General features: G+C 45.3%; 1 protein-coding gene across 2 annotated transcripts in view; it reads right to left on the bottom strand.

Annotated features, from left to right (window-relative positions):
• The window catches only part of Sorl1 (sortilin related receptor 1), a 162,761-nt gene that overhangs the window by 100,202 nt on the left and 35,254 nt on the right, over positions 1-27,305 (bottom strand). The window contains exons 1-8 of one of the 2 annotated variants that reach the window (XM_052188614.1): positions 26,869-26,921; positions 26,591-26,658; positions 18,224-18,404; positions 8,192-8,293; positions 7,041-7,210; positions 3,782-3,974; positions 726-843; positions 472-545 (exon numbers count right to left, since the gene is read on the bottom strand). In XM_052188614.1, the coding sequence (XP_052044574.1) occupies positions 472-545; positions 726-843; positions 3,782-3,974; positions 7,041-7,210; positions 8,192-8,293; positions 18,224-18,404; positions 26,591-26,622 (870 nt within the window). In that variant the 5' untranslated portion in view covers positions 26,623-26,658; positions 26,869-26,921. Of the gene's footprint in view, positions 1-471; positions 546-725; positions 844-3,781; positions 3,975-7,040; positions 7,211-8,191; positions 8,294-18,223; positions 18,405-26,590; positions 26,659-26,868; positions 26,922-27,305 lie in introns of those variants that run through there. The other variant, XM_052188613.1, reaches the window with a different exon arrangement.

Raw genomic sequence — 27,305 nt, 5'->3', positions numbered from 1 at the left:
AAGGCTCAGAAAAGCAGGGGAAATGAAGAGTGTCAGACCCACCACAACTGCATTGTAACCCGCTGACACATTCGCCAAAATTTCCTAGGCATTTTCTCTAGGCCAGACACTGTTACAGCCTAGGGCTGAAGAAGTAAGCAAAACAGGCACTGTATTCACCCCCTCGTGGAATGCATTATCCTGAAAGACTTGGTCAAATTCACAGTTGTTTCTAATAAAAAAAAAAAAAAAAACTGAAACGGTCTGTTTTTTATTTAAAGTGATATTCTGGCAAAAATTACAAGTGTCTTATAGGGTGTGAAGACACAGGAGTGCGGCTCACTCTTCTGTGGGGCCCTGGGTTTCTGTATACACATGTAGATCAGATAGGGCATCATAGAGCCCCAGCAGAGACCACTGTATCCCTGAGACATTGGCAGGTTCACAGCTCACATGCTCACACTAACAAAAGCTCCAGGACCAGGAACTGACCTCTCTCCACCTGGCTCCAGCACTGCTGGAGATGTACACGTTGGTCTTGCTGGCCAAGTTCTTTCCCACGGAGCCTGAAACACAAAAGGAAGAATATGCTAGAAAGACACCTGGCCCAACCAGACATCCCAGAGAGTAGCTAGTCACTAGGATAATGTCGTGACACCATGAGGAGAAGACACTGCTGGAGATCACTGTATATCCATCTGGCTGCGTTAACCAGCCCACCCAAGCTGCAGGCATGGCACACTTACCGGTTGCAATGATGAGGCCAGGGGCTGACTCCTTGGACAGGATAGGCATCCTCCGAAGTTGGAGGTTGAGCAGTTGACTGAGGCGCTGGGCCAGGTGGAGGGAACAGCCCCGAGAAAGCTTCAGAAGGAAATTTCCAAATGGGATCAGCATATAACACAACACATGCCTAGAACTCCCTCAAACTCAAGAGTCTATGAGGACCCCACAGCAAGACCCAGAAGAGGGTCTGGCCCAAAAGAAACCAGAATTTAGAACCCAGTAGTCTCCAAATCTCCCTAGACAGAGCATATCTTCTGAAGCAAAATAAATGTCTACCACTGAGGAAAAGAGTAAGATAACTGAGTCCTGAGACTCCCAGAAATAACAATTACAAACCAGTGTCAAGTCAAGCAAAGAAGTAAGGCAGTCCACTGCCGGTGCCACCCAGGAACCCGGAAAGGCAGAGAATCAAAATGTCTCATTGACTTTGTAAGTCAGTGCAGATGTGTCTGAAATATGATGCTAGAAGTTTTGCCAGAAGAAAACGAGTCAGAAGTCCAAGAGTCTCATTGGAAAATGGCCAGACGTGTAAGCCGTGTGATATGAACGCCACAGGCGTCATGTGGAGACTTTAAAGGCTCATTCCACATTTGTACAAAGATGCAGGCCTTCGTGGTGTTGAACCTGGCATCCTCGCTGTGCATGGATGCCTACTATTCCGTAGACCACCACAAATGCTTCTGCCTCCTTCTTTCTCCTGGCCAGAAAAATGACGTCTAAAGTATTTCAGACATATCAGTGATCAAAATAGGAGACTCTGTGTCCACGACACTTATAAAAATGATGACAAGGTTTGTCCAATCTACTTTTTAAAGAAAAAAATAAAAATAAATTTAAAAAAAAAGATCCTTCTAACAAACCAATCTTGCTAGTGCCCAGTTTGGTCAATTATGACCAGGAGGAAAACGGGTTGGTTCAATGAAGCTTTCCTTCCCTACTTCTTCTTTCACTCCTTTTTATTTTTCCCTACAAGAAAGTCAATCCTTAGAAGTATTTCTGGATCCTTGGATCATCATGTTTCAACCATATACATTACTATATATTCTTTTTTCCACCTCAGGGTTTGGATTGAAATATTCCCCAAGGGTCCTATTCTAAAGATTTGGTCACAAGATTTTGGTACTTCTAGGAAGTGGTAGACTCTTTTAGAGGTGGGACGTAGTGCAAGGAAGTTGTCACTAGGTGTGCCTTTGAAGGGGACATGGAAATCTGGGCCTCTTCCTCTCTGGGTTTCTTTTATCTATTTCCTGACTGCCGTGATCAATCAAGCTGATTCTACCACAATGTTCAGCCTTGCCACTGGCCCAAATCAAAAGAGCCAAGCAAGCTCAGACAAAAACTACTGATACCTCTGAAACTGTGGACCAAAATCGGCCTTTCTACCTCACAAACTGATTTTCTCGGGCACTCTGTGATGATGACAGAAAGCTAATATACCACCTGTGATGGCTAATGTTCATGGTCAATTTGATTGGATCCAGAATCACCTAGAAGATACACCTCAGGGTAGGTCTGTGAGGGAGCTTCCCAGGGGGGGCTAAGCCGAGGGGAAGAGCCACCATGACTGCGGCAGTGCCATCCCAAGGTCTGGGGTCCCTACCTGAATGAAAGGGGCAAAGAAGAAAACAAAACTAAGCATGGCCGTGAGTCTTCCCTACCATGATGGACTGTACCCTCAATGTCTTGTGGTAAATCAAGGCCTATGGCCAAAAAAGAAGAAATGTAGGGAATTCTGTTTTAGAGCAAGACTCTCCAAAAGCATTTCCCAAGGAGAGCAATACAGCTATGAAATGAGGAGAAACAATGTAGCTAACCATGGACAAACAATTCAAAAGCCAAAAAGATTAGGTGACTAACGAAATATGGTTACACCCCAAATTAACGCTAACTTCTTCTGGTTTCTTTCTGCCCACTCAGGTGAAATAGAAACACAAGTGTGGTTGTCCCAGAAGACCAGGGAACACAGTCATCAACTCATGAGAACACTTAGTGGGACCAAGCAACACAGTTTAAAATGCTTAGCTTTAGGATAGGCACGCCAACAGGGAATACTATACTCATTCTTCAACACTGTAGGTTTAAAATAAAATTGGTGATGTCATTTTTTATAGTAGTTCCAGACCAGAAGAAATAAAATACCATCATGTATCATTTTAGAGTTAAGTGTGTGTGTGTGTGTGTGTGTGTGTGTGTGTGTATGCATGCATGCTCTAATAAAAGAACATCCATTTGAAACAGCTACATACATAAAACTGGGGGACGGGGAACATGTCCATTTCAGGTTAAATAATCCCAAGTCCTGCTAATGGAATACATGCACCTGCTAGGCCTAACACAACCTCTCAAATTTTGGAATCCTATGCAATACTTCTTCCATCCTTATTTTCTGTCCCATCCTGATTTTGATTTTTCCCATTTTTCTTTTATCAAATTGGCTCGTAGAACTCCAGCTTCCCAAAGATCTGATGTCCTCAAAAGACATACGTTATGTCCTCATGTCAGAGCCATGAGCTAACTCAGGCTCATTAGTCAAGTAGTAAACATGATGTCTAACAGATGTTGTGTATCATGGTGTTTCCCTCAAAACTTTTAAATTAAGCTGGGTATGACAGTAGAGGACATAACCTTGGCACTCTGACCACTTAGGAGGCAAATGTAGAAAGATTGAAGGTCTGAGAGCAACAGTCCATCTCATAACAAAAGATATTAGGTTAAGGGTATAGCTCACAAGTCAAACAAACGGGATCTGTATGTGGCTCAGTCTCCAATAACTAAAAGATCTACCTTGAATATCCATGGTACCCCTCTGAGTTAATCCCAGCCCCCACCATGCCTTGGTGTGGAGCCAGGGACCTGAAAGGGCAGATGTGCATATGGAAGCTTGTTCCGTGTGTCATCAACATCACGTTCTATCATCTTGCATGCTTCCTGTAAATATTGAATATAGAAAACTGCACCAGACCACAGCTCTCTGTTTTGTATCAAAATAAGCCAAACAAGATTAAAGCAGCTGTACCTCACAATTGATTTTCTCTCCATATCCTGTGAAGGCTGGGGCCTGAAGAAATTCCCAGGTTCCCCCCTTGTCAAAGGTGATGACCGACCTCATGTTCTCCTCATTCATAGACCCATTAATCAGGGTGGCAATGTAGACTCCTTGTAAGCCTTCCACGCGGTGAAAGTCAGCAAACGGCTCATTTGCAAAATACCTGCAGGCAAAGAAAAACAATCATCCAAAGCTGGGATTGGCATTTGCTTGGCATTTTGCATTGTGTGCAGCGTAATATTGAACCATCTTAAAACACACAATATCACGGCAGTAAGTACACTCACACTGCTGTGCAATGTGGGTTCCGAGACATTTTCATTATTGGCAGGCACTGTCTCTGTCTGCTTTTCTTTCAGTTCCCAGGCCTTGGTAACCACAGATCTGCTTTCTGTCGCTACAGATCTGTCTCTACGGATTTGCCTGATCTTGGCTGCTCTGTATAAACTGAATCATGCAATGTCCTTTTATATCTTGTTACTTTCGCTTACATGTTTACACGGTTCACCCATGTAACATGCACCATACCTTGATTCTTTAGTGTTAAATAACTTGCTCTTAAATGTATATGTATTTGTGTATGTGTATATTATGTGTATATGTATGTATATGTATACACACACATAAATTAAAATTGTTTTTACGGGCCAGGGTGCTCAGCCAACCAACTCCTCCTCAAGGGACATTTAGGATGTAGATAATGTCTTAAAGAAGTTGACAGAGCTCGATCCATTTCTTCACCGTGACTATTGATCCAACTCTTTCGAGAAGGCTGGACGAATGTGAAGTCTTGAACCAGGTGTAGCAGACACTGGTAACAATGCTAAGTAAGGCTCACAGTCTAATCTGCTCTCTAGAAATACAATTATTAAACACTAGGCACAGGGTTCCCTGTGAAGAGCTCTAGCAGCATCTATTGCTGGTTTGCAGTGAAACAGCCCAGGCAGGGAGGACAGCTCTAGAAAGTCTGAGGCTGCTCTGGCTAACAGGGCAGTAAGGACCGCCCAGGCTTCACTTGCTACCCTAAGAGCCCACTGGAAAGGAGTTTTTCACGAACATGGCATGCTCATTACAAATATAACATCTATGAGGAACAGTTACCATGGTTCATGTGTGGCTTTTAAAACTGGACATGTGCCCTTTATGTCAGGGTTTCTGAGCCATGGACTGCACACTAAAGCTCCCAGTCCCCATCATATGTCATAGGAACACCTTGAGCTGGATGATGGTTGTACCACCACAGACAGGGAGACACACGGTAACCTCTGCTGCACGAAAGGGAAGAAGTACACAGTACCAATGAAGCTGTTCTTGGTTGGCAGGATGAGAAAAGCCACCCCGTCCCCAAATACTGGGCTAAACCCTCTGATGTGCAATTCCGTGGGTCTCTGTTGGGGAATGGGTTAATGGGCTCTGCATGCTCACCTTAGCTCTCCTGCCTCTGGAACCTACCATCCTGAGGCTCACTGCTTGTTATGCCCATGTGGGAGGCCTGGGTTTCTCTCAAGACCTGGTGCGTTTCCCTATTATCTTCTGGGGCTTTTAACATTTACTGCCTGTCAGCTTTTGCCAGGCTCTGCTCAAATATCAATCCATGCCTTTATCTCCCTCTTTGGCTTACACTAGAACAACAGATTTCATGTCTGCACTCTCTTCTGGGAGCTTGTTTTCTCCCATCATCTCCACCAGCTCACTCCAAAACATTTCTCCCCTCCTTTCCCAGGCACTGTGGTGGGCTGAAATTTGCCAGAAAGTTCACCAGGTTTTCCCTTCAGCCATACCCCATGCATCGATACATTGGCAACCATCCCCATCAGCTGAGCCAAGTGTTCCCTCCAAAGTTGTCCCTGCAGGTCTGCCACATTGTTAGCATATTAGTTCCTATAAGAGTCCTACAACTAGCTATGGCTTCCCATGAGATTCCTCCAAGCACAACTCACAAACACCAGAGCGAGCCCCTGTTAAGAGTTCTCACTCCTCTTCTTTAAGGTAACGAGAGCCAGTTTGTCAGCATCACACTGCTCTATCCAGTTCAGAGCTTTTTATTCTAAACTAGCCTGCCGACACATCTGATAATTCACCATTCCCTCATTTCATCTGTCTGAGAAGGAATCACGAATGATAACAGCTCACTGAACTAAGCACGCCTGAACCCCTGTCACCCTGAGATAAAACCAGACAGTAAGAAGACAGCTCAACAGGAGGCTAGCCTACCCCTGTCAGGAGGAATCTCTTTCCAATATCTCAATTGGATGACGCATGGCAGTCTTAGGCACCACAGGAAGAAACTGTCACATGTGAGAGGCAGCTTACAGGTGTGACAAGGCTGTAATGGCCACATAACTGAGGACTCATTCCTTGGGGGTCCTCTCCAGGTGGGGCTCCCACTCTGCCCTACTGTGAGAAATTCATCTGAATATCTGACAAATGAGTTAGATGGTAAAGTCATCAGCGAGCTGCATTAAGTCGCTCTGTAGACATGGAAGTTCCCGAGGTGGAGGGTGGGGGGAATTAAAGTCACTGAAAGACCTGAACGACAATGGTTCATGAATCTTAATTATTAAAACAAGTAAACTCTATTATTTGCCCAGAGAAAGAAGTGAGATGCTAACACTCAGCCAGTGGAGACAAACCTTGAATACTATGCTAGAAGCCAGATCCAGAAGGCCCGCAGACCATCTTATGATTCTATGTATGCCAAACATCCAGAAAATTACACCCAGAGTCCTCAACGGCTCCCAAGCTCCTCTGAGAAGGTAGCATTCAAAAAGCACCTAGTGCTACAAGTATCAAACAGCTCCCCATTTGTGATTGCCAGCTAAAGGGACAATGACACTGGGGGCTTTGCTAACACACCGCCTTATAATTATCTCTAAGAGAGGCTGTCAATCAGTCACTTGAATGCAGAGCCCCTGTGTTCCCTAAAATGATGGTATCTTCAAACTCTTCTTTCCCATTGATTTAGATACCACAAAACCCAAGTAGCTGAGGTCCTAAATGTCACCTAGAACAACAGTGCTCAGCCATGGCCACACACAAAAATCCCCTGGGGGACAACCCCAGACCAATTCAATTGCAATCTGAGGACACCTGATCTGGAGGGTGGAGGTGGTTCTCGCATTTCAAAAGCACCTCAAGCAAGGTCCCATGTATAACTAACATTGCAAACCACTAAGGTGAGTCTGGTGGCCTAATTGGACCAAGGCAGGAGGCTGGGGGTTCTCCTTACCTCACCAGGGTGTCACTGCCGGCCCCTCCTGGGCTGTAATACAGCACATTCTCCAAGGATAGGGAGAATTTCAGCCCCTCCGCCTCTGAGATGTATAGGTTAGTACTGTTGTTACTGTGACTCACACACACGAACACCTGGTCCTCAGAGGCATCAGCGATGTAATATTCCTTCAGAAGCCAAAGTCAGAAAGCAAACAGTTAAAAACCCAATTATCCCTGGAGGTCTTTATACACACACACACACACACACTCACACAGGCAATGACTCCATGTGTCCCAGTATCAAAAGTGGGTATAAAGGCACAGCTAGGCCCCAAACTGATGAAGCTAAAATAATTTTCCCTTCCAAGTATCCATGACTGGTCCTCTGACCTCCATAAATGACCTAGAAACCTCTTTTTGGTAATGATGTCTACTCATTTCCCCCAGCAGACCTTTTATTAGCACAAGGCACAATATAGATTAACACACATTTCATTTTATCTTCTTTTCCCTCAGGAGATTAAGAGAACCCATATAAACTAGACAGAACTGGTCATCATTCCCGTACAGACCCGCTGAGCTATCACCCACAGGCTGATGCCAAAGCCTTCCAAGGCAACCTCCTTGCCGCAGGTTATACCCTGGTGATCCACGCTGTGCCTTCCTTGCAATGGGTATGTACTAATGCTGAATTCATTTGAGATATGTACTAATATTGGATTCATTTGAGTACTGACTATATATGCTTTCTCCACTCTGTTCTTGGTCTTTCTAACCTGTCTGTGTCTACAAAGCAGAGCCCAAATATATCCCCTTTTGAAACCTTAGCCATCTGCAAGGAATATAGCAGGTGATTAACAAGAAAATGCTATGTGCAGATTTCCCATTGCCTGAGGACTAGCATTTGAGGCCACTGACCAGCACTGACCCTTCTGCCTATCCTACTGCACTTAAAGCAGGAAAAAGATTCCCATTCCGCTCTACTTCCAACAGTGAAGTGCACAACAGCAGACCAACAGGCCCAGAGTATAACAGGTCTCTTCAGAGGCCTCTCTAGAGGGTGCCCACAGGAAGAATGTAAAATGCTCACACACACCAGCAGGACATTCCCATGATGCTTGGAGACAAGCGTCCTCCCCCTCCCGGCTTCCAGCAGACCTCACTCACATTAATAGGATGCTTTGTGACAAACTGGGCTGCTCTCATAGGCTTCCGGCCAAAGGAGACCCAGAGCTGGACAGATGACTGCTGCTGGCTGCCCGGAAGATGCTGCCAAGGAAGAGGAGAGGAAAATTAGCTGTGCCAGATGACAGTCCCTCAAAACATGGGGAAAAGAAAACAGGTCAAACCTCTCTGACTCTGCTGAAAATACAAGCAGTCTGTGACTCCGTCTCTCTTCTGTTTTTATAATATCAGCTCAGAGCTGAGCTGTTTAGTACTGGACACTCAATCTACAATTCTTACAGTCTGAGGGTATCAGAGGAAAAGAGACAGTGGTATGTCGGGGGAACTCGAACACAGGGAGGATGTTGGAGGCCACCAGTGTGTGAAGAAGAGCAGTAGGGAGGGAGAAAGCCATGGTGCTCAGACAGCAGAGCCTGCGGCTTTAAGCCTGTACAGGTGAACTCAGTCATACACTATTCAAAGCTCCAAAAGGCTTCAATTTGAAAGACTTTGCAGAATGCTTGGTAATTCCATGATCCAGTCTCTGAACATTTCCCATCAAGTAGGATGGATGGATGGATGGATGGATGGATGGATGGATGGATGGATGGATAGATAGATAGATAGATAGATAGATAGATAGATAGATGTTTAAATATACATATAGATGATATAGATACAGATACAGAGAGAGAGAGAGAAAGAGAGAGAGAGAGTCTGATAGAACAAAACAATCAACAATGCTGAGTGTCTTAAGTTGCATTAAAGATTTTAAGCTATTGTTGGGCCATGAAAATGTAAAGGTATCCTGTGCACACTGAGATCTTCATCACTACCAATGAATACACATGCCCATGAAATACATATATCCCATGTTATATTTTTTTCACTACTTTAACCTCTGTGCCCCACAACAAGACAATTTCCATTAGAACCAAAAGTCCAACGTTAGCTGGAAATCTCAACAGAAGAAATACAACAGCCAATAAATAAATTCAAAAGTGTTCCATGTCTTTAGCCATCAGGGACATGCGAATTAAAACTGCTTTGAGATTCCATCTCACACTAGTCAAAATGGCTATCATCGAGAAAATAAAATGGCGCCCAATGCTGGCAAGCGTGTGGAGAGAGAGGCCACCTGATGTAGAAGGGGGAACTGGAGCAGCCAACTACTGCTGCCAGGATGAAGATTCCTCTAACTAGACATCAAACCTGCTCTGGCCCAGCAGAGATCCTTGTACATCCAAGTCTATGCCACAATAGCTAAGAAAGGGAACCAGTCCAGAGGTCCATCAACAGAAGATTAGATGAAGAAAATGTAATAAACTTACACAATAAATTTTATTCCATCCAACAGAACAATTAAATCATGACATTTGTTGGAGAATGTATACAACTGGGGATAAGCCTCACTCAGAAAGACAAATACCAGTCTGTGTGTGTGTGTGTGTGTGTGTGTGTGCGCGCGCGCGCGCGCGCGCGCGCGTGCATGTGTGTGTGTGTGCATGTATACATACATATGCATGCCACTCATATTCCATAAATACAAATTCATAGACATCATTTTTTTCAAAGTCTCAAAAGGCATTCCTTCTCTGCTTCTGAGAGAATTATTCCTTATCTGAGATAATTCGGGTTCACCCTAAGGTATTGTGAAAGTGTTAATTGTATTGTTCTATGGCCATCAGTAAAAATATTAGAAATTAAACCATGACACACTACTGACTGTGCAGGGCATTGTCAGGCTCTGATGCTTTTCTTAATAAACCACAGGGTTTTGTTAAGTTTGTCTTTTTATTTTTTTAACTGTTATTAGTAAGCCCCGTGGAACAGACTTAACAGTACAAATCAGTGTAAGATAAAATGAAGAGTTCTGCTCCCACTGCCCTACCCTGTCCCTATTCCACCTTCTAGAGTGTCCACTGGCAGAAGCTCTAGGCACCCGCATGGGCATACACAAACATCACAATACAGTGACAGACAACACTGTGCCTTCCCCTAACACCAAGCCTCCTTTCATCCCTAAACAACAGGGCCATGACTACCATCTGGAGTAAAGATCTCCATCTTTATCTTCTCTTAAGCATGCATAGTCACAGAGTCAAGCACTGGTTAATAAGATGCCAAGAAAGATATATTGTTGGTTTGGGGGGAAGCTACTTGGATGTACCAAAGCAGCTGGTGGGGATATCATTTTGACCATTCTGGGTTTCCTTAGTCTTCCTACCTGGGTAGAGACTCAAAGGCCAATGAGGGCATGTTAAAAATAGAATAACTCCACAGGACATTGGAATGGAAAGACAGAATCGTCACCACAGCCACAGCCTGCTTGTCTACCTGACATAGGAAAGAGACACAATGCCCATCTTAGCTGTCACTTTGATTTCTAGTGGTGTTCTCGGTGGCCTAACACAATTCCAACCTGATGTGTGCAATCCAATCTTTGGCACACAAACTGGGTCACAAGAAGGAAACTATTGTCCAACTCCTTCATAAATAGTGCATGAAACCTTGCCAAAGCACAGTTTAGCCTTCCTTCATTAATCATGTATCTCAGACATCGTTCCATTTCACAGCTGATGCTGGGCACTGGTGATTTCCAAAAGCACTTTCTAATAAAACACAGGGGGATACATACGCTGCATCCTTCACGTATGCGCACCACTTCAAGGGCAAACTAAGAGAATTAAGTTTTGAGAAAAAGGATTATTATTTCTTTCTTCTGAGACAGAATCTCATGTAGCCCAGGATGGCCTCGAACATACTATCCAGTCAGAGAAAGATAGCCTTGGACTTCTGATCCTCCTACTATAGAACTCCTAAGTGCTGGGGTTCCAGGTGTAAGACACCATACTCAGCTTGCGAAACTTTCATTCTGCATTGCTACCCTGACAGGCTGAATCCATAATTAGACCTACCAATGTATGCAACAACTAGGGCTTATTCAAACATGTTCATATGGGCGGATGTTACAGAATTTGATACTTTATAGACAGGTTAACTTTTTTTTTAAGTCTTGCATTTTTGGCTCTCATAAGCAAATGATGTGGATTTCAGTGTATACCTGGGATGATAGTAAAGCTAAAAATGTAGTGAGCCATCAAGGAGGAACTGAGAAAATGACACATTCTTAACTACAGAGGTCAAGGATGCGGTGATGAGCTCCTCAAGTCTCATAGTGGTTCAGCTAGAAGGGATGGACAGCAGGAGTCCTCCCATGGTGTGGGATGACCTGAACTAAGAGCTGGCAGTGGTGCAGCCTCCTCTGGATCAATGACAAAACTTTAGCCACTCATCATGGATGTTCCCAGCAGGGAACATCAGACATAAAACACAGAAACCTAGCACAGTGGCCCAGACCACTCCTCCCACCCAATGACCCATCTCTGTCAACTTGATTGCACTAGGAAACATCTAAGGGATCAGGAAAGCTATCTCTGGGTGTGTCCATGGGGCATTTCCAACGAAGATTAAAGAAAGGGAGATGACCTACTCTGAACACACAGAGGCACTGTCCCCAGGCTGGCTAGGGATCCAGATAGAATAAAAAAGAAGGAAAGGAGCAAGCCACACAGTGTAGGCTTCTCTGCTCCACAGCATCATGAAATGAAGTGAGCCACCCTGCTCCGCCCCGCCCCGCCCTCCCCACCCTTACACACTGAAAGCTCTGAAGTCCTGAGTCAAAACCAACCTTTCTCTTTGAAATTCTTTCCCTACAGTCTTTGGTCCCAGTAACAACACTAATCAGATTAGCACATCCCAGCTATTCAGGAGGCTGGAGTGTAAGAATCACTTGAGTCTAAGAGTTGGAGACCTGCCTAGGTAACATAGCAAGACCTCATATAAGAAAAAAATAAGCATAAATAAAGCATAGATAAACTACGACTAGCTTCCACAGTACCAGAGGAAGTATGAAAGTCGCTAAGGAGAAAAAGTCACCAACAGTCCCATCTGGCTTTGATCTCTGTGAGCCAGAAAATGATCAACCTGGCAAGAAATGTTACAGATTCAATAGCGGAATGAATGTTCTAGCAGTAACCAATGGCTTTCTGTTTAGGCATGAGAGGCCTGCACCATACAGGAAACACTTGCCTGAAACTGTAAACATGACCAAGAACTCATAGCTGGGAAGCTCTCAGGCAAGGGGCAAACCTAGTACTATTATGTTGCTAAGTGGACAAAGTATTAAAAGTGTCCCCCAAATAGGTACTTCTACACCCGTAGACAGTTAACACAGAAACTCACAACTGGTCAAAGTACAGAGGATAGGCATCAGAGGAGTCTAGTCTCAGCCATAATGAGATGTCTGTACCACATCCATCCTCCCCAAGGTTCAGGGAACATTGCAGAAAAGGGGCAGAAAGATTCTAAGAGCCAGTAGTCAAGGAAGACCTGGGCAAAACAATGCCTTCCTTCTAGACATGACAGGACCTAAGAATTCATGAACTCGCATAGCTATGTTTGCCTGCACAAGCCAAGCACCACGTCAAGTCAGTGGACATTCCAGCATGGGGGGTGAGGTACTCATGAGCCGCTACCTGCAGCACAGGGGCTGCTGGTGTGGACGGTTTCTGGGGGAGAGGGTTGGTTTTCTCCTAGAGTGTGGTCCCTGGTAGGTCAGCCATGTTCCAGTGGCTAGTTCAGGACCCATAGCAGTACAAATTGGACTCAGTTATAAATTAAAATAAAACAAACAACAAAGGAGATGAAGTTACCAGGAATGTGGAGGAGGGGAGGAGGATCCACAAAAAGTTAAGGGAAGGAGCAGGGGAAGAATATTACCAAAATACATGGTATATATGTATGAAATTATAATGGAATTAATAAAATATATATATATATTTTTTAAAAGTGAAAAACTATCCTAAGGGAAATAGGTTAAATAATGGAAAGATAGAGAGCTAGTGGGGCTGGCGTCTGTAAGGAATGCCGAAGATGGATGAGGATAATGGAGAGTTTACATCAATGTAAACTGTTCTCCTTTATAGATCAAAAATGGACCACAATAAAGTTTACAAAGTTGCTATTAATTAAAAACATTTCCAGAATGACAAGGTAAGGGCCTCTAAAACTCTGTCCCTAAAAGCAAGAAAGACATAAACACTCTCAAAAAATCAACATTTTCGGGTTTCTGAGGACTACATAAAGGTTTGGCAAAACTCCAAGCAGCATTTATTGAAGAACGGTGTCTGGGTCCTGGTGAGTGTGGTAAACTTCACTGCACTTTCCCCCACTTCACTCCTATCTCTCCCTCTCAGACTCCAAGGTAGCCTTGGAAGCCCACAACCTAACAGCCAAAATGACTGAGGGGAGAGTGGACAGAGCAGGTCAAAAATCTAGTCAGAAAATTGCCAGTACTTTACCTACCTCTAGGAAAGGTGCGGGCTCTGGGTTCATCTTCCAAACACCTGATCCTACACACACATGCACATACACATGTGCGCGCGCGCGCGCGCGCGCACACACACAGTCAGAGTGTGCCTGGGGGGACAGCAACTGACAACGGGTACTTTAACGTCGAGATTGCCGGAGGCAGCATCCACAACTGGGACTAACCAAAGCTTAAAAAGAAAACCCGAGAAAGAAAAATAGCCCTACAAGGCACGGTTTGAAAAGCTCTGAAAGATTTCTAAGAATCTTTAAGGCCAAGCACATAAGAGCTATGAGTACGCCCCAGGAAGAACAAAACAGAGTCTGTCTCACCTCCAGCTAACCTAGAGGGCTCTGCAGAAGGCAGAAATAGGGGGTGAGGGTGACTCTGTAACTTGCCAGGCAGAGAACAGGAGATTTTACCCCACGCCAGAGCCCATTGGGAAGGGCAGAGATGTGCTGCCTCAAAGTACCCAAGGAAATCTAACAAATACTGGCTGTCTAGTAAACTAAACCGCAGACAATTCTGTATATGTGCAATAAAGAACACATCGCAGAACAACAACATAGACCCAGGGATAGGAATCAAGAGCCACAGTAACTGTGTAATTTTCAACAAAATGTTCTGAGCTCTAGCTGTCAACTTGACATAGCCTGGAGTCATCTGAGAGCCTTCAATGAGTAGTTGAGGAATTGCTTCAATTACACTAGCCTATGTGCGGATCTATGGAGAATTGTCTTGATTGTTAATTAATATGGGAGGGAGCAGCCCACTGTGGGCAGTACCATTCTCTGGGCTCTATAAAAAAGCTAGCTAAGCCTGAGCCTGTGAGACATAAGCTGCCAAGTACTATTCCTCACTTCAAGTTCCAGCCCTGACTCCCCCAGCGATGGACTGGCTCTATCTTGGAAGTGTAAGCCAAATCAACTTTTCTGTCTCCTAAGATGCTTTTGGTCAGAAGGTTTTATCACAGTAGCCGAAATCAGTCTAGAACAGAGGATGCGCTGGGCATGGTGGTACACACCTGCAATCCACCATTACACAGCCTAAGGAAAGAGGGCTACACCTAGGCTGGGCTACATGGTGAGAAGTGGCTTAGTAGGACACTGCTTGCCTAACATACATGAAGCCTTGACTTCCATCTTCGTCTCCCCATCCTTCCCACACCCCCTTAACACACAAAGAAAATCAAAGACAAGGAGGAAGAGGTTTATGTGTAACTATCCATGGGAAATTAGAATGAGCAATCCAAAATCAGGTACCACAAATATTCTTAAAGAACCAAAGAATATTAAATAATGGCTCAGCAGACATGGCAAGACACAGCTATCGTGCAACACTTGGAGAGTGAGGCAGGAGGATTACAAGTTTGCAGTGAGCCTGAGCTACATATAGAGACCTGGTCTCAGGAAAAGATTGTGTTTTTAAAGGTAGGTCACAACTCAGGTAAATGACTTGCCTGGCCTACAGGAAGCCCTGGGTTCCGTCTTTACCATATGGGCCTGCATTCATGCATCCTATTGGAGTTATTTTCCTGTTGCTGAAATATAATACTACATCCAAGGTAGGTGCCCAGCCTGTGGGTAAGATGGGGGTCCCTATGCCTTCTCCCCCATTTAACCCTCTGTAGATATGTCCCAGAATGTGCTTCACTGTCTCCTACACTTCTCAATGTGATTAACATTGCAGGACCCATCTACAATTTAAAAATACACTTGCCTGGGTGTTTTGTTATTTTGGGTTGTTTTTTTTTAATTGTGTGGTTCCAAAGCAGCATATGTTCACCTCTGCTTCATACCTGCTACGGTTCTAACATCAGTGACCACCAAAACAGACATGAGCCCAGGAGTAATGGCGTCTCCACAGGCCCCCGCTTTATGACTCTTGCTAGACCACAGAGGAACAGACAGCTCCTGCTATTGTAGCTTAAACCGTTGGACACGAGATCTAGGAAACAGACTGAGAGAAGGAGCAACAGCCGTCTGCTTCTGGCCCCACTCAGGCAAAGGCAAGAGCGAGCCAGGGCATCACCAGGGTGTGTGAGAACTGAAAACCTAAAGGCGCACATTAATTCCAAGCCAACGACTTCAAAGAGAAAAGGCCTGTAGCCACTGGGGAGCCAGAGATAAGATTGCAGGCTGAAAAAGAACTCAGGGTTATCCGATTTGGGTCACAAAGCATCAGTGCTGAGGCCTGGTTTCCACTTCGGCTGGTTCAATTACTCCACTCATCTCCAAGGTAACTGGTGTAGGGTATGTTCTTGAGCTACTCTGAAAGCATGTATGTATGCTCGTATGTATGCACATATATAGCTGCATATGCATGTGTGTAGACATATATATAATATATGTGTGCATGTGTGTATATATATATATATGGATGTATATACATATACATGTATATATATATGTGTGGGTATATATATATATATATGGGTGTATATGGGTATACATATATACATACACATACATATATATGGGTGTATATGAGAAAGGCAGACAAAGCAAGAAAGGGATGTCCTAGGAGTCAATATAAGCAGAAAAAATGTCCACAATTCAGTTGTTTTAAAAATCATTTGTGGGGGCTGGAGAGATGGCCCTGACATTAAGAGTTGTATACGGCTCTTGCAGACAACAGAGGTTGGATTCCCACCACCCATGTCAGGCAGCAGCTCACCACTACCCAGAACTCCAGCTCCAAGGGAGCTAACAGCTCTCGTCTCCACTGGCACCTGCACTCATATGCATACCCACACACAGACACACATAAATAAAGAATTTAAGATGACTTTTAAAGATAAATCATGTTGCTGCAGCCCAGTGGGGTAACTCACAAGCAGAGGTGCTTTTGGCCAAGCCTGCTGACTTCCCCAGGGAAGTTCAATTCCCCAGGACGAAATGGTTGAAGGAGAAAACCAACGCCCACAAGTTGCCCTTTGACCTCCACACACATGACCCCCAAGGAACACATACAACACACATTGTGGATAGCCCTGGACTTGTATTTTGATGCTAATTCCACTCCTCAGAGGGGCTGCAGATGAGGACTTGCCTTGTGAACCTTCTCCCCACTTTTCAAATAAAGGCTTTGAGACAATGATTGGGCAGGAGGAAGGGGGAGGAGCTGAGAGTTTGGGGGAGGAGAAAAGGATCAGGGGGAGAGAGAGGAGCTAAGGAGGATCAACAGGACAGGAAGGAGCTACAAGGGAACAATGGAGAGGCAGCAGAGAGAGAAGCTGATGGTCTGGAGAAACCGCAAGTCATAAGGGATAATATAGATGGAAATAGAGTAGTGTAGTGGGAGATCTGCCCAATCTAGGTTTATAGCTTGCTTTGTTACTGATTGAGATTTCTTTTACCCAGGGAATTGAGTTGGAAACAAAGTAGCAACAATAATAAATAAGGAAACAAATGTAATGCTACTTTTAATAAAATTAAAAAAAAAAACATTTTTGCAAGGTACATACCTCAAACTACCTATAGCTTTTGCTATAGCCACCTGTACTCTTCCTCCAGCCCTCCTCCCTGCTTTCAAATACCCTCGGATTCTATCAAGGAGGTTGGTCTGCTTCTGCCCGCCTGCGACCAACTGCAGAAATAAATGAACAAGGATCTGAAGAGAAACACTTTCCCTGGCTTCAGTCCCTCAGTTAACAGTGACAGAAAGCACCGACAACCTCCCTGGTAGCAGAGGCCTTCCACGGTCAGTAAGCAAAACCACAGCTCCCAGGAGCAAGGATCCAAGGTGCCCTTGCCAGAGCACGCTCAGTCCCTTTGCGCGGGGTCACGGAGTCCTGCTAAGTAATCTGCTCTGGTTTGAAGCCTCCAATTTCAGCATCTGGCTCTCACACATCAAACCTCCTCAAGGCTGAGCATTAAGCGACTTACTGACAGCTGGAAGCTTAATTACTCCTTTTCCTTGAGTATTAGCTTCCACTCGGGAATGACAACACGTCCTGTGAGCCGCGTAAACAAACGTGTCCAAAAATCTCAGAGAGATGAGACTAAATTGAAAGGAAACCAGGTAGTGGGATTTAAAGAAACATAGCTTTCAAGCACCACGGTTCCTGCCAATATTCTTTTTCCTGAGAGTACAAAGAAGTTCGTTTTTAGGAGCTGAGGAGATGGTTCAGTTGGTGAAGCATTTGCTGAACAAGCATGAGGTCCTGAGTTCAATCCCCAGGACCCACTGTGGGGTGAGGAACCAGACACAGTAGTTCTGGAGAAGCTGGGATGGAAGGGTCCCTGGAGCTGACTGACCAGCAAGCCTCTAACTGAACTGAAGTGGGGATAGAAGGGTACAACAAAAACAAACGCCTGAGGTCAACCTTTGTCCTCCACAACACACAAACGGCTACACACACACACACACTAACATACACATTCAACCACATACACCAAAAAATGAAATCTGTCTTTGTCAGGGATGCTTGGCTACAGGGAGACAAACAGATTTCTAGATTTTCTGATACTTAGATTGCCTGCTCTAAATTTCTCCACTCTGACCTTCCGCCTTCTTCAGGCATGTTCACTGACCACCAGGATCCTTCAGCCAAGCTCCCTCAAGTCTGTCATCGAGCTGATGTCATACAAGCTCACCCAGGTGGGTGCCAGACCTTCAGAGGACCTGCTGGAGCAGGGTTCTGCTGGGCGTCCTCAACTTACCACCACCTTTGTAGCAAACATGTACTTGTCCCGAAGCTGAAAGTCTCTCACTTCCTCCAGGATCACTTCCTGGTTTTCCCGGGACTGGAAGAAGTCTGTACTGCGGAACACTGTGGAGAACCCGAAGGGCTCGTGCCGCTCTATGTAGATAGTGTTTGGCTGGTCATAGGGGTCGATTCCCCTGGAAGGAAGAAGCAACTGTTACCATTTCCTAGTCAAGCACTAGAGCACAAACACATTTCACTGTGGGGACTACTGCACAGGATCAGTGACATGGCACCAGCTACAAATGGCACTCTGCCTCAAGCGTGTGCCTTTGGTTGTTCCTCAGTGGGGGACAGAAGACATGCTGCCTTCTTCAGGCACGTTCACTGACATCCAGGATCCTTCAGCCAAGCTACCTCAAGCCTGTCATCAGGGTTTTCCAAAACATCCTGGGATTAGTGTACAGCTATCTCCAGCCCTGCTTTAAAAGAACAGAAAAAGCAAAAGGTAGGAAGGCTCTGAGGAAATAAATATCTGGCTCCTGGAGGCAAGAAGCGAGCTCCTAGTGCCCAGTTCAGAACCTTGTGGGGAGAGGCATTTTTGCCAGGTATCCCAGACTCACGGTACAGCAGCAGACAGGGCACATTAGAAGCCCTCTGAGCCCGGTGGCCTGTCCCTCGGGTGTTTCCCTGCCTGTTCATTGCGGACATCACTAATCCACGCCATCTGGAATCATCCTACCAGGACATCTCCCGTGAGGCACCTGCTTAACCGTCACGCAAGGCATCCTTCAGAGAGGGTAGGCACCTTTCTCTCCCCTCCCCGTGCTTCTGTGAACACCTCTGTGCAGAGGCACCCTCTGTACAAACTTCAGTCCTCCCACCTAAATCCTCCTCTCCTCTGAGACCAAGTTCAAATCACCATCCTCCAAGAATCCTTCCCAGTGCTCCTCTTTCTCCTCCCAGTATTAGCCACACACACACACTAGAACATTCACTATCAAGGCTTTCAAAGGGAAGTCTTTAAATCAGCTTAAGGAATGAAAGACCTGAAGCTGGGTGAATTCTGGAGTTAGTCTCATGACACTATAGTGGGGTCTCTTATCCCCTGTGTCACATGTTTTTGTGCAAGCTTCTTGGGCATCTCCCATGACCTGGGGAGACTAACAGGTTCCCAGGCTGAAGAGATGCTCACTGTATTAGATGCCTGGACCACCACTACACATTCTAAGCCCAACTGTAACTGAGGAGGAAGGTCAAAGTCCAGTGGAGATGCTCTAAGCTAGTGCCCTCAAATAAAGCACCAACCAGAAACTGATGTGCCCAGGCTTCTGACACTCACAAAATCTGCCAAGGCCGGTGAAGCAGCAAGTGGAAAATTAACTGGGAATTCAAGAAAAGAACTCCACAGTAGCCATGCGGAGATGACTTGGGCATTGAGCCGAGGGTGTCATTTCTGCAGCTGCCTGTCCACAGTTCCACAATGCCCTGTGGCACTTAGCATAATGGAGGGGAGGATGGTTTCCAATTCCTCCTGAGATGGACTGTCAAGGCCGTGCTCCTCAAAGAAAACAGATTCTTCTAAAAGGAAGAAGTAGAACTGAGGGTGTGGCACAGCCCTTAAAGCAGGTGGCTGTTGCATGAGCGTGCGGTGCAGAAGCCCCCTGGGAAAGGCAGAGTGTGACATCCTACGTTCCCAGCACCAGGGAGATGGGGATGGAGTCTAACCCGTGAGTTCCAGGTTCAACGAAAGACCCTATCTCAAAACATAAGATAGAGGAAGATGCACAACATCAACTTCTGGCCTACACACACACACACAGGTGAACACACGCATGTGAACACACACACAGGAAGATGACAAAAACTAAAAAGGGGAGAGCCTCCTTTCACACTTGCGGAAGACTTGATGTCGGCCCTACAATCTGGACTCTGAGCAGAGTGACAGAGAAGCCAGCAGCCTTCGCCGGCGTGGGAGAAATCCATTCTTCCAGATCAGATGCTAGTGTGGGGGCGGCTGGTGACATGTTCTCTTCTCCACAATTAGAAGTACTGATTAAAGTACTTCCTCTAGCCTGGAGGATATGCAAATGACAAGGAGACTGCTGGGTATTTTTAAAAGGCAGAGAGGAAGGAACCCTTCTTGACATATTTTGAGATGAACTCATTTCTATTATCCCTTGTTCTAGCCAAAAGAGGAAGCCAAGGACTAGAGACAGAAGGCCTCATACCACTAATCCCAACCCTCTCCTCTCATCCATATTTGGACCTCCTAATTCTGGGGTTGGTTCCACCTACAAACTCTTATACTCTGGCATCTCCTTGCCTTCCAGCTTCTCTCCGGATCTTAGTTACTTTTTGTTCTGACTTCCATAATGAAATCGCATCCATTGGCTATTTCTAAGCATAGCTCCACTCTAAGCCCCACCTGCCTCGCCCACAGTCCCACAGGGAAGCTGCACAAAACACCCTTGAATGGGCTCCTCGTTACAGGTCTCTCCCTACCTACCCTGTCTGCACATGTATTTACTAGCTTTCTCTGCCCCAGCCCCTTCCTCTTTGCCTGTTGTTCCCAGGTTGACAGCATGGTGGACAAACCTGTGTTAATTCTCTGAAAGATCGGCTAGCACCGTTTCTTATACTGGAAGACATTGGTGAAGAAATCCTTCCAGCCACCATAAACCTCAACACTAGACATCCAAGGATCTGAAATAAAGTGGGCCAAGCTCTTTAACACACCCGTGAGCCTGCAAAAGTCACAGAGCAAGGCCTAAGCTAAATACCCCTGCACTTATCCTGCTGGCCTGCCCTCTCAATATGCTGCTCATTAAAATGATAAAAGATAAATCTGGGGGCTGTAGAGATGGCTCAGTGGTTAAGAACGCTGGTTGTTCTCAGAGAGGAGCAGGGTCCAGTTCCCAGCATGCATGTGGAGGCTCACAACCATCCAACTCCAGTGATCCAATGCTCTCTTCTGACTCTGTTTGCACCAGGCACACTTGGGATCCATTCATATACATGCAGATAAAACACTCACACATCAAACCTAAGATTATTTTCAATCAATTACTCCCCAGAAGGCAAGAGAAAGTTACAGCCCTCCTGGATAGAAGCAGTTCTTTCCTGACAGTATCATTATAATTTTCCTAAAATACCCACAGCCCCTGCCCAAGGGAAATAACCAAAGGACCAGGAAAGTCTGCCTTGTGACTTGGAACAGGCTTAGCTATCATCTTTCTTCACCATCCTTAGTTACTAAGGAAATAATTTCAACTGGAAAACAAGCAGCCAAAATAAACACAGGCAGAGTCTACATCCTCATGGCCCACTATAGTTAATATAAACTAAAACTAAATGTAAATCTCAGAAGACAAGTAATATCTGACAAATAGAAGCACACATATAACCTGTCTCGTATGACACCTAAAGGGCCTAATCTCAATATATAAAGAGTTCCCAGAAATCAACAAGAAGACTAACAATCAGAAAAGGAATAAGAGACATTAGCAGAAATGCCCCAAAAGAAGAACATTTTATTTTGTCCTTTTTTATTTTATTGATTGATTGATGATTTATTGATTGATTGATTGAGATGGGACTTGTCTGTATAGTCATCATAGTTGTCATGGAACTTGCTAAGAAGAACTTTTTTTTTTTAATTCATGCTTGATTAGGAGTTCATGATCTTTGCCAAATACATAAAGAGTTCAAAGCTATCCAGTATTACATGAGGCCTATCTTATAGGAGTGGGTAGTGTTCTTAAGCAAAGACATTCAAACTCGTTCATAATGGGAAAAATGCAAATTAAAGCTAAATGAGACACTGTGCCCTTAGCTGTAGATAAAGACGCTATTCTATTCTACCGAGATGAAAGTAAATTTGACAATGTCCATGGAAAATTTGGCAATGTCTACCCAAGTTACAATTTCCCTGGGGACTCAGCAGTATGCAAGACTAACAAAATCTCATCCGTGAAATGCTTTCACCCTATTGAAGGCAAGCAGTTAATAAGCCAGACAACTGTATGCTAGTAATAAAGGATTACACACACAAAGGATAGTATGTAGCTGAACCAACAGAGCAACTTGTAATTCTAAGTAGAATCTTTAGAGAGCTCCCTACAGAAAAACAGCTATCACTTAAAAGACAAAAGACAGGGGTGTTGGGGGAGTGTGAAGAAAGGCAGAATCTCTGTGTGGTGCACAGCAAGAACCAAGCCTGGGGGGGATCCTGAAGAAATTAAAAGCAGCACTACCATATGACTGTGCAAACTACCATATGACTATGCAGTCTGGGTATAAACCTCAACGGAAACGAACTCACTGCCTCTGAGGGCTGCACTCCCATGTTTACCTCAGCACGATTCACCAGAGCTGAGATACCTAAGTACTGGTTGACAGAGAAATGCATGAAGAGACTGTGGCATATAGACACAGTGGAATATTAGTGGATCTTTAAATGAAGCTACTGAATGACAATACAGAGAGACCTAGAGGATATTAATTAAGTCAAACAGGCCAGACACACGAGAAAGCGTAGTGTGTTCCCACTTCCATTTAAAAATGTAAAAACTCACATGGGGTGGAGACGGGAGAGAAAAGTAGGAGAAAGTAAAAGTAGAAAGTATGGAGGAAAAAGAAGTCTAGGGAGCCGATACACAGAGAACTGGGCTTCATAATCAACCCGGTGTTCAGGGTTTTTGCTAAATGAATAGATCGCAGCTGCTCTTGCCACACGAACAAGAATGACCATGTGTGACCAGACATGAAATCTGCTTTGCTGTGGGCACCACTTTACTGACTACTTCTCTCCCGTAGCAACACAGAACATACTCTAACAAAATGTAAGTAAATAAGTAAGCTCTGATGGGCAAGTCCCAGGGACTGATAAACCCAAAGAGAGAGCAGGAGGGACAAGGTAGGAAAGAACATTCTAGCCAGAGCAAAGAACAAGTGTAAAGGCCTGTTCCCTCTGGGCCATACTCACTTCATCTAAAGGATGTGATAATGCACTGTGGTCCATACACACTTCATCTAAAGGATGTGATAATGCACTGTGGTCCATACTCACTTCATCTAAAGGATGGGAGGATGCACTGTGGTCAATGCACACTTTATCTAAAGGATGTGATGATGCACTGTGGTCCATACACACTTCATCTAAAGGATGTGATGATGCACTGTGGTCCATACTCACTTCATCTAAAGGATGTGATGATGCACTGTGGTCCATACACACTTCATCTAAAGGATGTGATGATGCACTGTGGTTGATGCACACTTCATCTAAAGGATGTGATGATACATACAAAGGCCCACAGGAGGGCTGGGGAGATGATGCAGAAGGTGCTTGCTATCTGAGGCCCTGAATTCAGTGCCCATGTAAAACATGGGTGTGGAAGCTCCTGTCTATAACACTAGTGCTAAGGAAGTTAGGGGTGGGGGACTCTAGCCAGCCAGTCTTGTCAAATTAATATGTTCATTGAAAAACTCTGTCTTAAAAATGCAGGGGAAGGTGGTTGAAGAAGACAGCCAGCATCAACCTCATATGCATACATACCTGCACACATACGTGCACACAGGCATGTGAACATTATATGCCATACATACACAAAGGTTCAGAAAAAAAGAACAGATATGATGCGACCTGGTTCAGAAAGATTGTTCTGCCTGTGTTCTGAGGATGAACTGCCGAAGGACAAGAGTGACTCCAGAGAGACAGCTGAGACTCGTGCGTGACAGCAGTGGCTTCAGGGAAAGCCAGAGCTGAGCAGGCAGTTCTGGGTATGCAAAGAAGGTCATTCAGGGGCTGGGGAAGTGGCTCTGTGGATAAAGCACTTAGCCATGCAAGCCAAAGGACAGGAAGGAGTCCAGATCCCTCAAACTAAAGTGAAACACAGGCAGGTGTGGAGGCCCACCTGCAATCCTAGCACTTTGAAGGCAGAGAAGGTTCCCTGGGGCAAGATTGCTATGCTGCTAGACTAGCCAGGACAGTGAGCTCAGGATTCACAGAGAAAGGCCCTCTCTCAATAGATAGGGTGGAGAGTAATGTCAGGAGACATGGATGACAACTTCAAGCTTTTTACATGTACATACACCAAGACAAGCATGACTACCCATACATACATGAACATGCACCACACACACATGGTCATTGAGTCCACAAGATATCCAGATGGAGAAAGTGTGGAGCTTAAAACATGTAGAATCAATGATCACAATGTCTTCCATCCTTTTATCTTTTTGTTTGTTTTCTACTCTTTCTTTCTTGAGACAAGGTCTTACTATGTAGGCTGTCCTGCAACTGGCTATGTGACCAGACAGAATGGCCTCAAACACACAAAGATCTGCCTTCCTTTGCCACATGAGTGTTTGGGATCAAAGGTGTGCTCCACCACACCCAACCACAATGTCTTTAAACTGATCCTAGATGCTCTGGACAAAGTGACAGACAAAGTCACTGGACAAAGTGACAGGGACCCCTGCAATAGGACGACCAAAAGTCAATTCTGGAAACATCAGTTTGTGTTATCTCTCTGTTATTCATGTGGACAGAATGACCAAACGAGACAGATCCACTCACCCTAGAATCTGTTCCCACTCACTGCACATGTACAAATACCTGTGGTCAAGATCTTGCATTCCACTGTGGTCACAATACAAGGTGACAAGCGGCAGTACTTAGACACAGGAATCCTTGACGGACAGTCTGTTTGCCTCACTCTCTTCAAAACCTTCAGTGGTTACCTAGTCACTCAGAATTCAGTACAAAATTCCTTCCTCAAACATTACAGATTCTTTAATTTTACTCTCTCTCCCTCTCTCTCTCTCTCTCTCTCTCTCTCTCTCTCTCTCTCTCTCTCTCTCTCTCTCTCCCTCTCTGGCTCTCTCTCTCACGCTCTCTCTCTCCCTCTCTGGCTCTCTCTCTCACGCTCTCTCTCTCCCTCTCTCTCTCCCTGTGTGTGTGTGTGTGTGTGTGTGTGTGAGAGAGAGAGAGAGAGAGAGAGAGAGAGAGAGAGGAGAGAGAGAGAGAATGCAGACCACAGTGCAAGCAGTGTACAGAGCTCAGAGAACAACTTACAGGAGTTAGTTTTCTTCTTCTACCTGTGGCTTCTGGGAATTGAACTCAGGTCAAAAGGTTTGGTGGCAAGCATCTTTACCTCCTGAGCCCTATGGCTGACCCTCAATACTGCAAATCCTTACACAATTTCTCTTTACGCACAAGACAGCACATTGTCCAAACATAACATTCAGTATTCTCCCATCCAATTACAATAATAACAGCTCCCATCATGAAGTCCTGTTCTCTACAACGAGCTACAGCACGCTATTTCCTGCTTCCCACTTACCATGCACAGCCTGGATCAAGGGCAACTAGAGCTGCCTGGTACATTCATGCTTCTACCAAAATGTGTGGTGTGAGCCGGGCAGTGGTGGCACACGCCTTTAATCCCAGCACTTGAAAGGCAGAAGCAGATGGATTTCTGAGTTCAAGGCCAGCCTGTTCTACAGAGAGTTCCAGGACAGCCAGGGCTACACAGAGAAACCCTGACTCAAAAAACAAAACAAAGCAAAACAAAACAAAATATGTGTGGCATGTATGGCAAATGCTTTTTCTGACATCATAAACTACATTCTCCTCCACAACTGTATCCAAAGATTTTGCTTAGATGGCATTGCAAAAAAACAAAACAAAACAAAAAACAACAACAACGAAAACAAAAACCATGTAATAGATATAACAAAGTCTGGATTTTTATACCGTGGAAAATTGCACGTGTGATAATAGTGGCCTGAACATGGACATGCTTAGGGGCTCTAAGACATTCAAGAGTCTCAAGGCTGCCCCAGGTTTTCAAACCAACTGAAAAGCATCCTCTTTCTCATCCCCACATGGTGAGTATGTTCCATGTTCTACTTCCCAGGTCACAATAGCATATTGCTTGGCCCAAGTGCCCCACACTTCACATGAGAGCCACGTACCCATCTACTGCCCATTAGCACAGTCTAAGTCTGCTTATTCTGAACACTCTTCCCAGCAGGAAGCTGTCAAACCTGTAGGAGATAGGGCCTGCCTAGCAGGAGAAGGCAGCTAGGTCAGGACTTAAGGTCATACCCTGTCCCTAGGTCCTTCCTCACCCTGTCTCCTGGTCTGCTGTGATGTGAACAGCCTCATGCAGCCTCTCCCGTTGCCATGAGCTGACCTGCCACCGTTCCCCAGCAGCACAAACCAGCGCCCTCCGATACCAGGAGGTGAAATAATCCTACTGTTCCCATCAGATATTTTGGTCCCAGTCATGCCATTGAACTAATCCAAGCTGAAGGAGCCAGGTTTTTTGTTTTTTGTTTTGTTTTGTTTTTTCCGCTCCGTGGCACAACTTACCAAGAGAAGGACTTCACATGCTCCTGAATCATGATCCAGGTCTGGCCAAAATCATCTGACTTCCATAGCTGCGGAGACCAAAATGAGAAGATGCACTCATGACATGAAGAGGCATGTCTCACCCTATGACATCAGCCCCCAGCACCAACCGAAACCCAGCCCTCCACGGGACACTGTGAGGACCGGCACTCAGGCACAGCACAGCAAACAGGAGCAGAAGGACAGACGGACGGATCTGTTTTCTAGAGCAGCTGGGAGGAAAAATAAGGACAACTTGCCTGCCACTTGTGGGTTGTGTCTCACCGCTCGAGTGAGGAGGTGTCAGAACAGGGGACTTGCCCAGGGTGTGCAAGGCCCAGGGTTCCTTCCCTAGCGCTGCAGAAAAACCAAAGCGAAAATGGGGAAACGATGCGAGTCTCCACCGTGGGACAGACGGAGTGATATGCAGGACAGCCACACAACAGTGTCTGATCCGCCTTGCCAAAGGAAGGCGATCCTGGCACGCACTGGAGTCCGGGACATTGAAAACACTGTGGAAAGTGAAGTAAGCCAGACACAAAAAGACAAACCGTGTGGCTTCACTTCTCTGAGGGATCCAGGGGAGCCAAGATCAGAGACCAAAAGTACAATGGTGGCCAGCAGGGGCTGGGGGAGGGAGACGCAGGGAGTATGGACTTAACAATGACATGGTCTCAGATCTACAAGACTGAGTTCT

Source organism: Apodemus sylvaticus, chromosome 7 (assembly GCF_947179515.1).
Source record: "Apodemus sylvaticus chromosome 7, mApoSyl1.1, whole genome shotgun sequence".
Taxonomy (NCBI): Eukaryota; Metazoa; Chordata; class Mammalia; order Rodentia; family Muridae; genus Apodemus; species Apodemus sylvaticus.
Note: the sequence above shows the minus strand (reverse complement) of the source record. Positions and strands in the feature narration are given on the sequence as shown.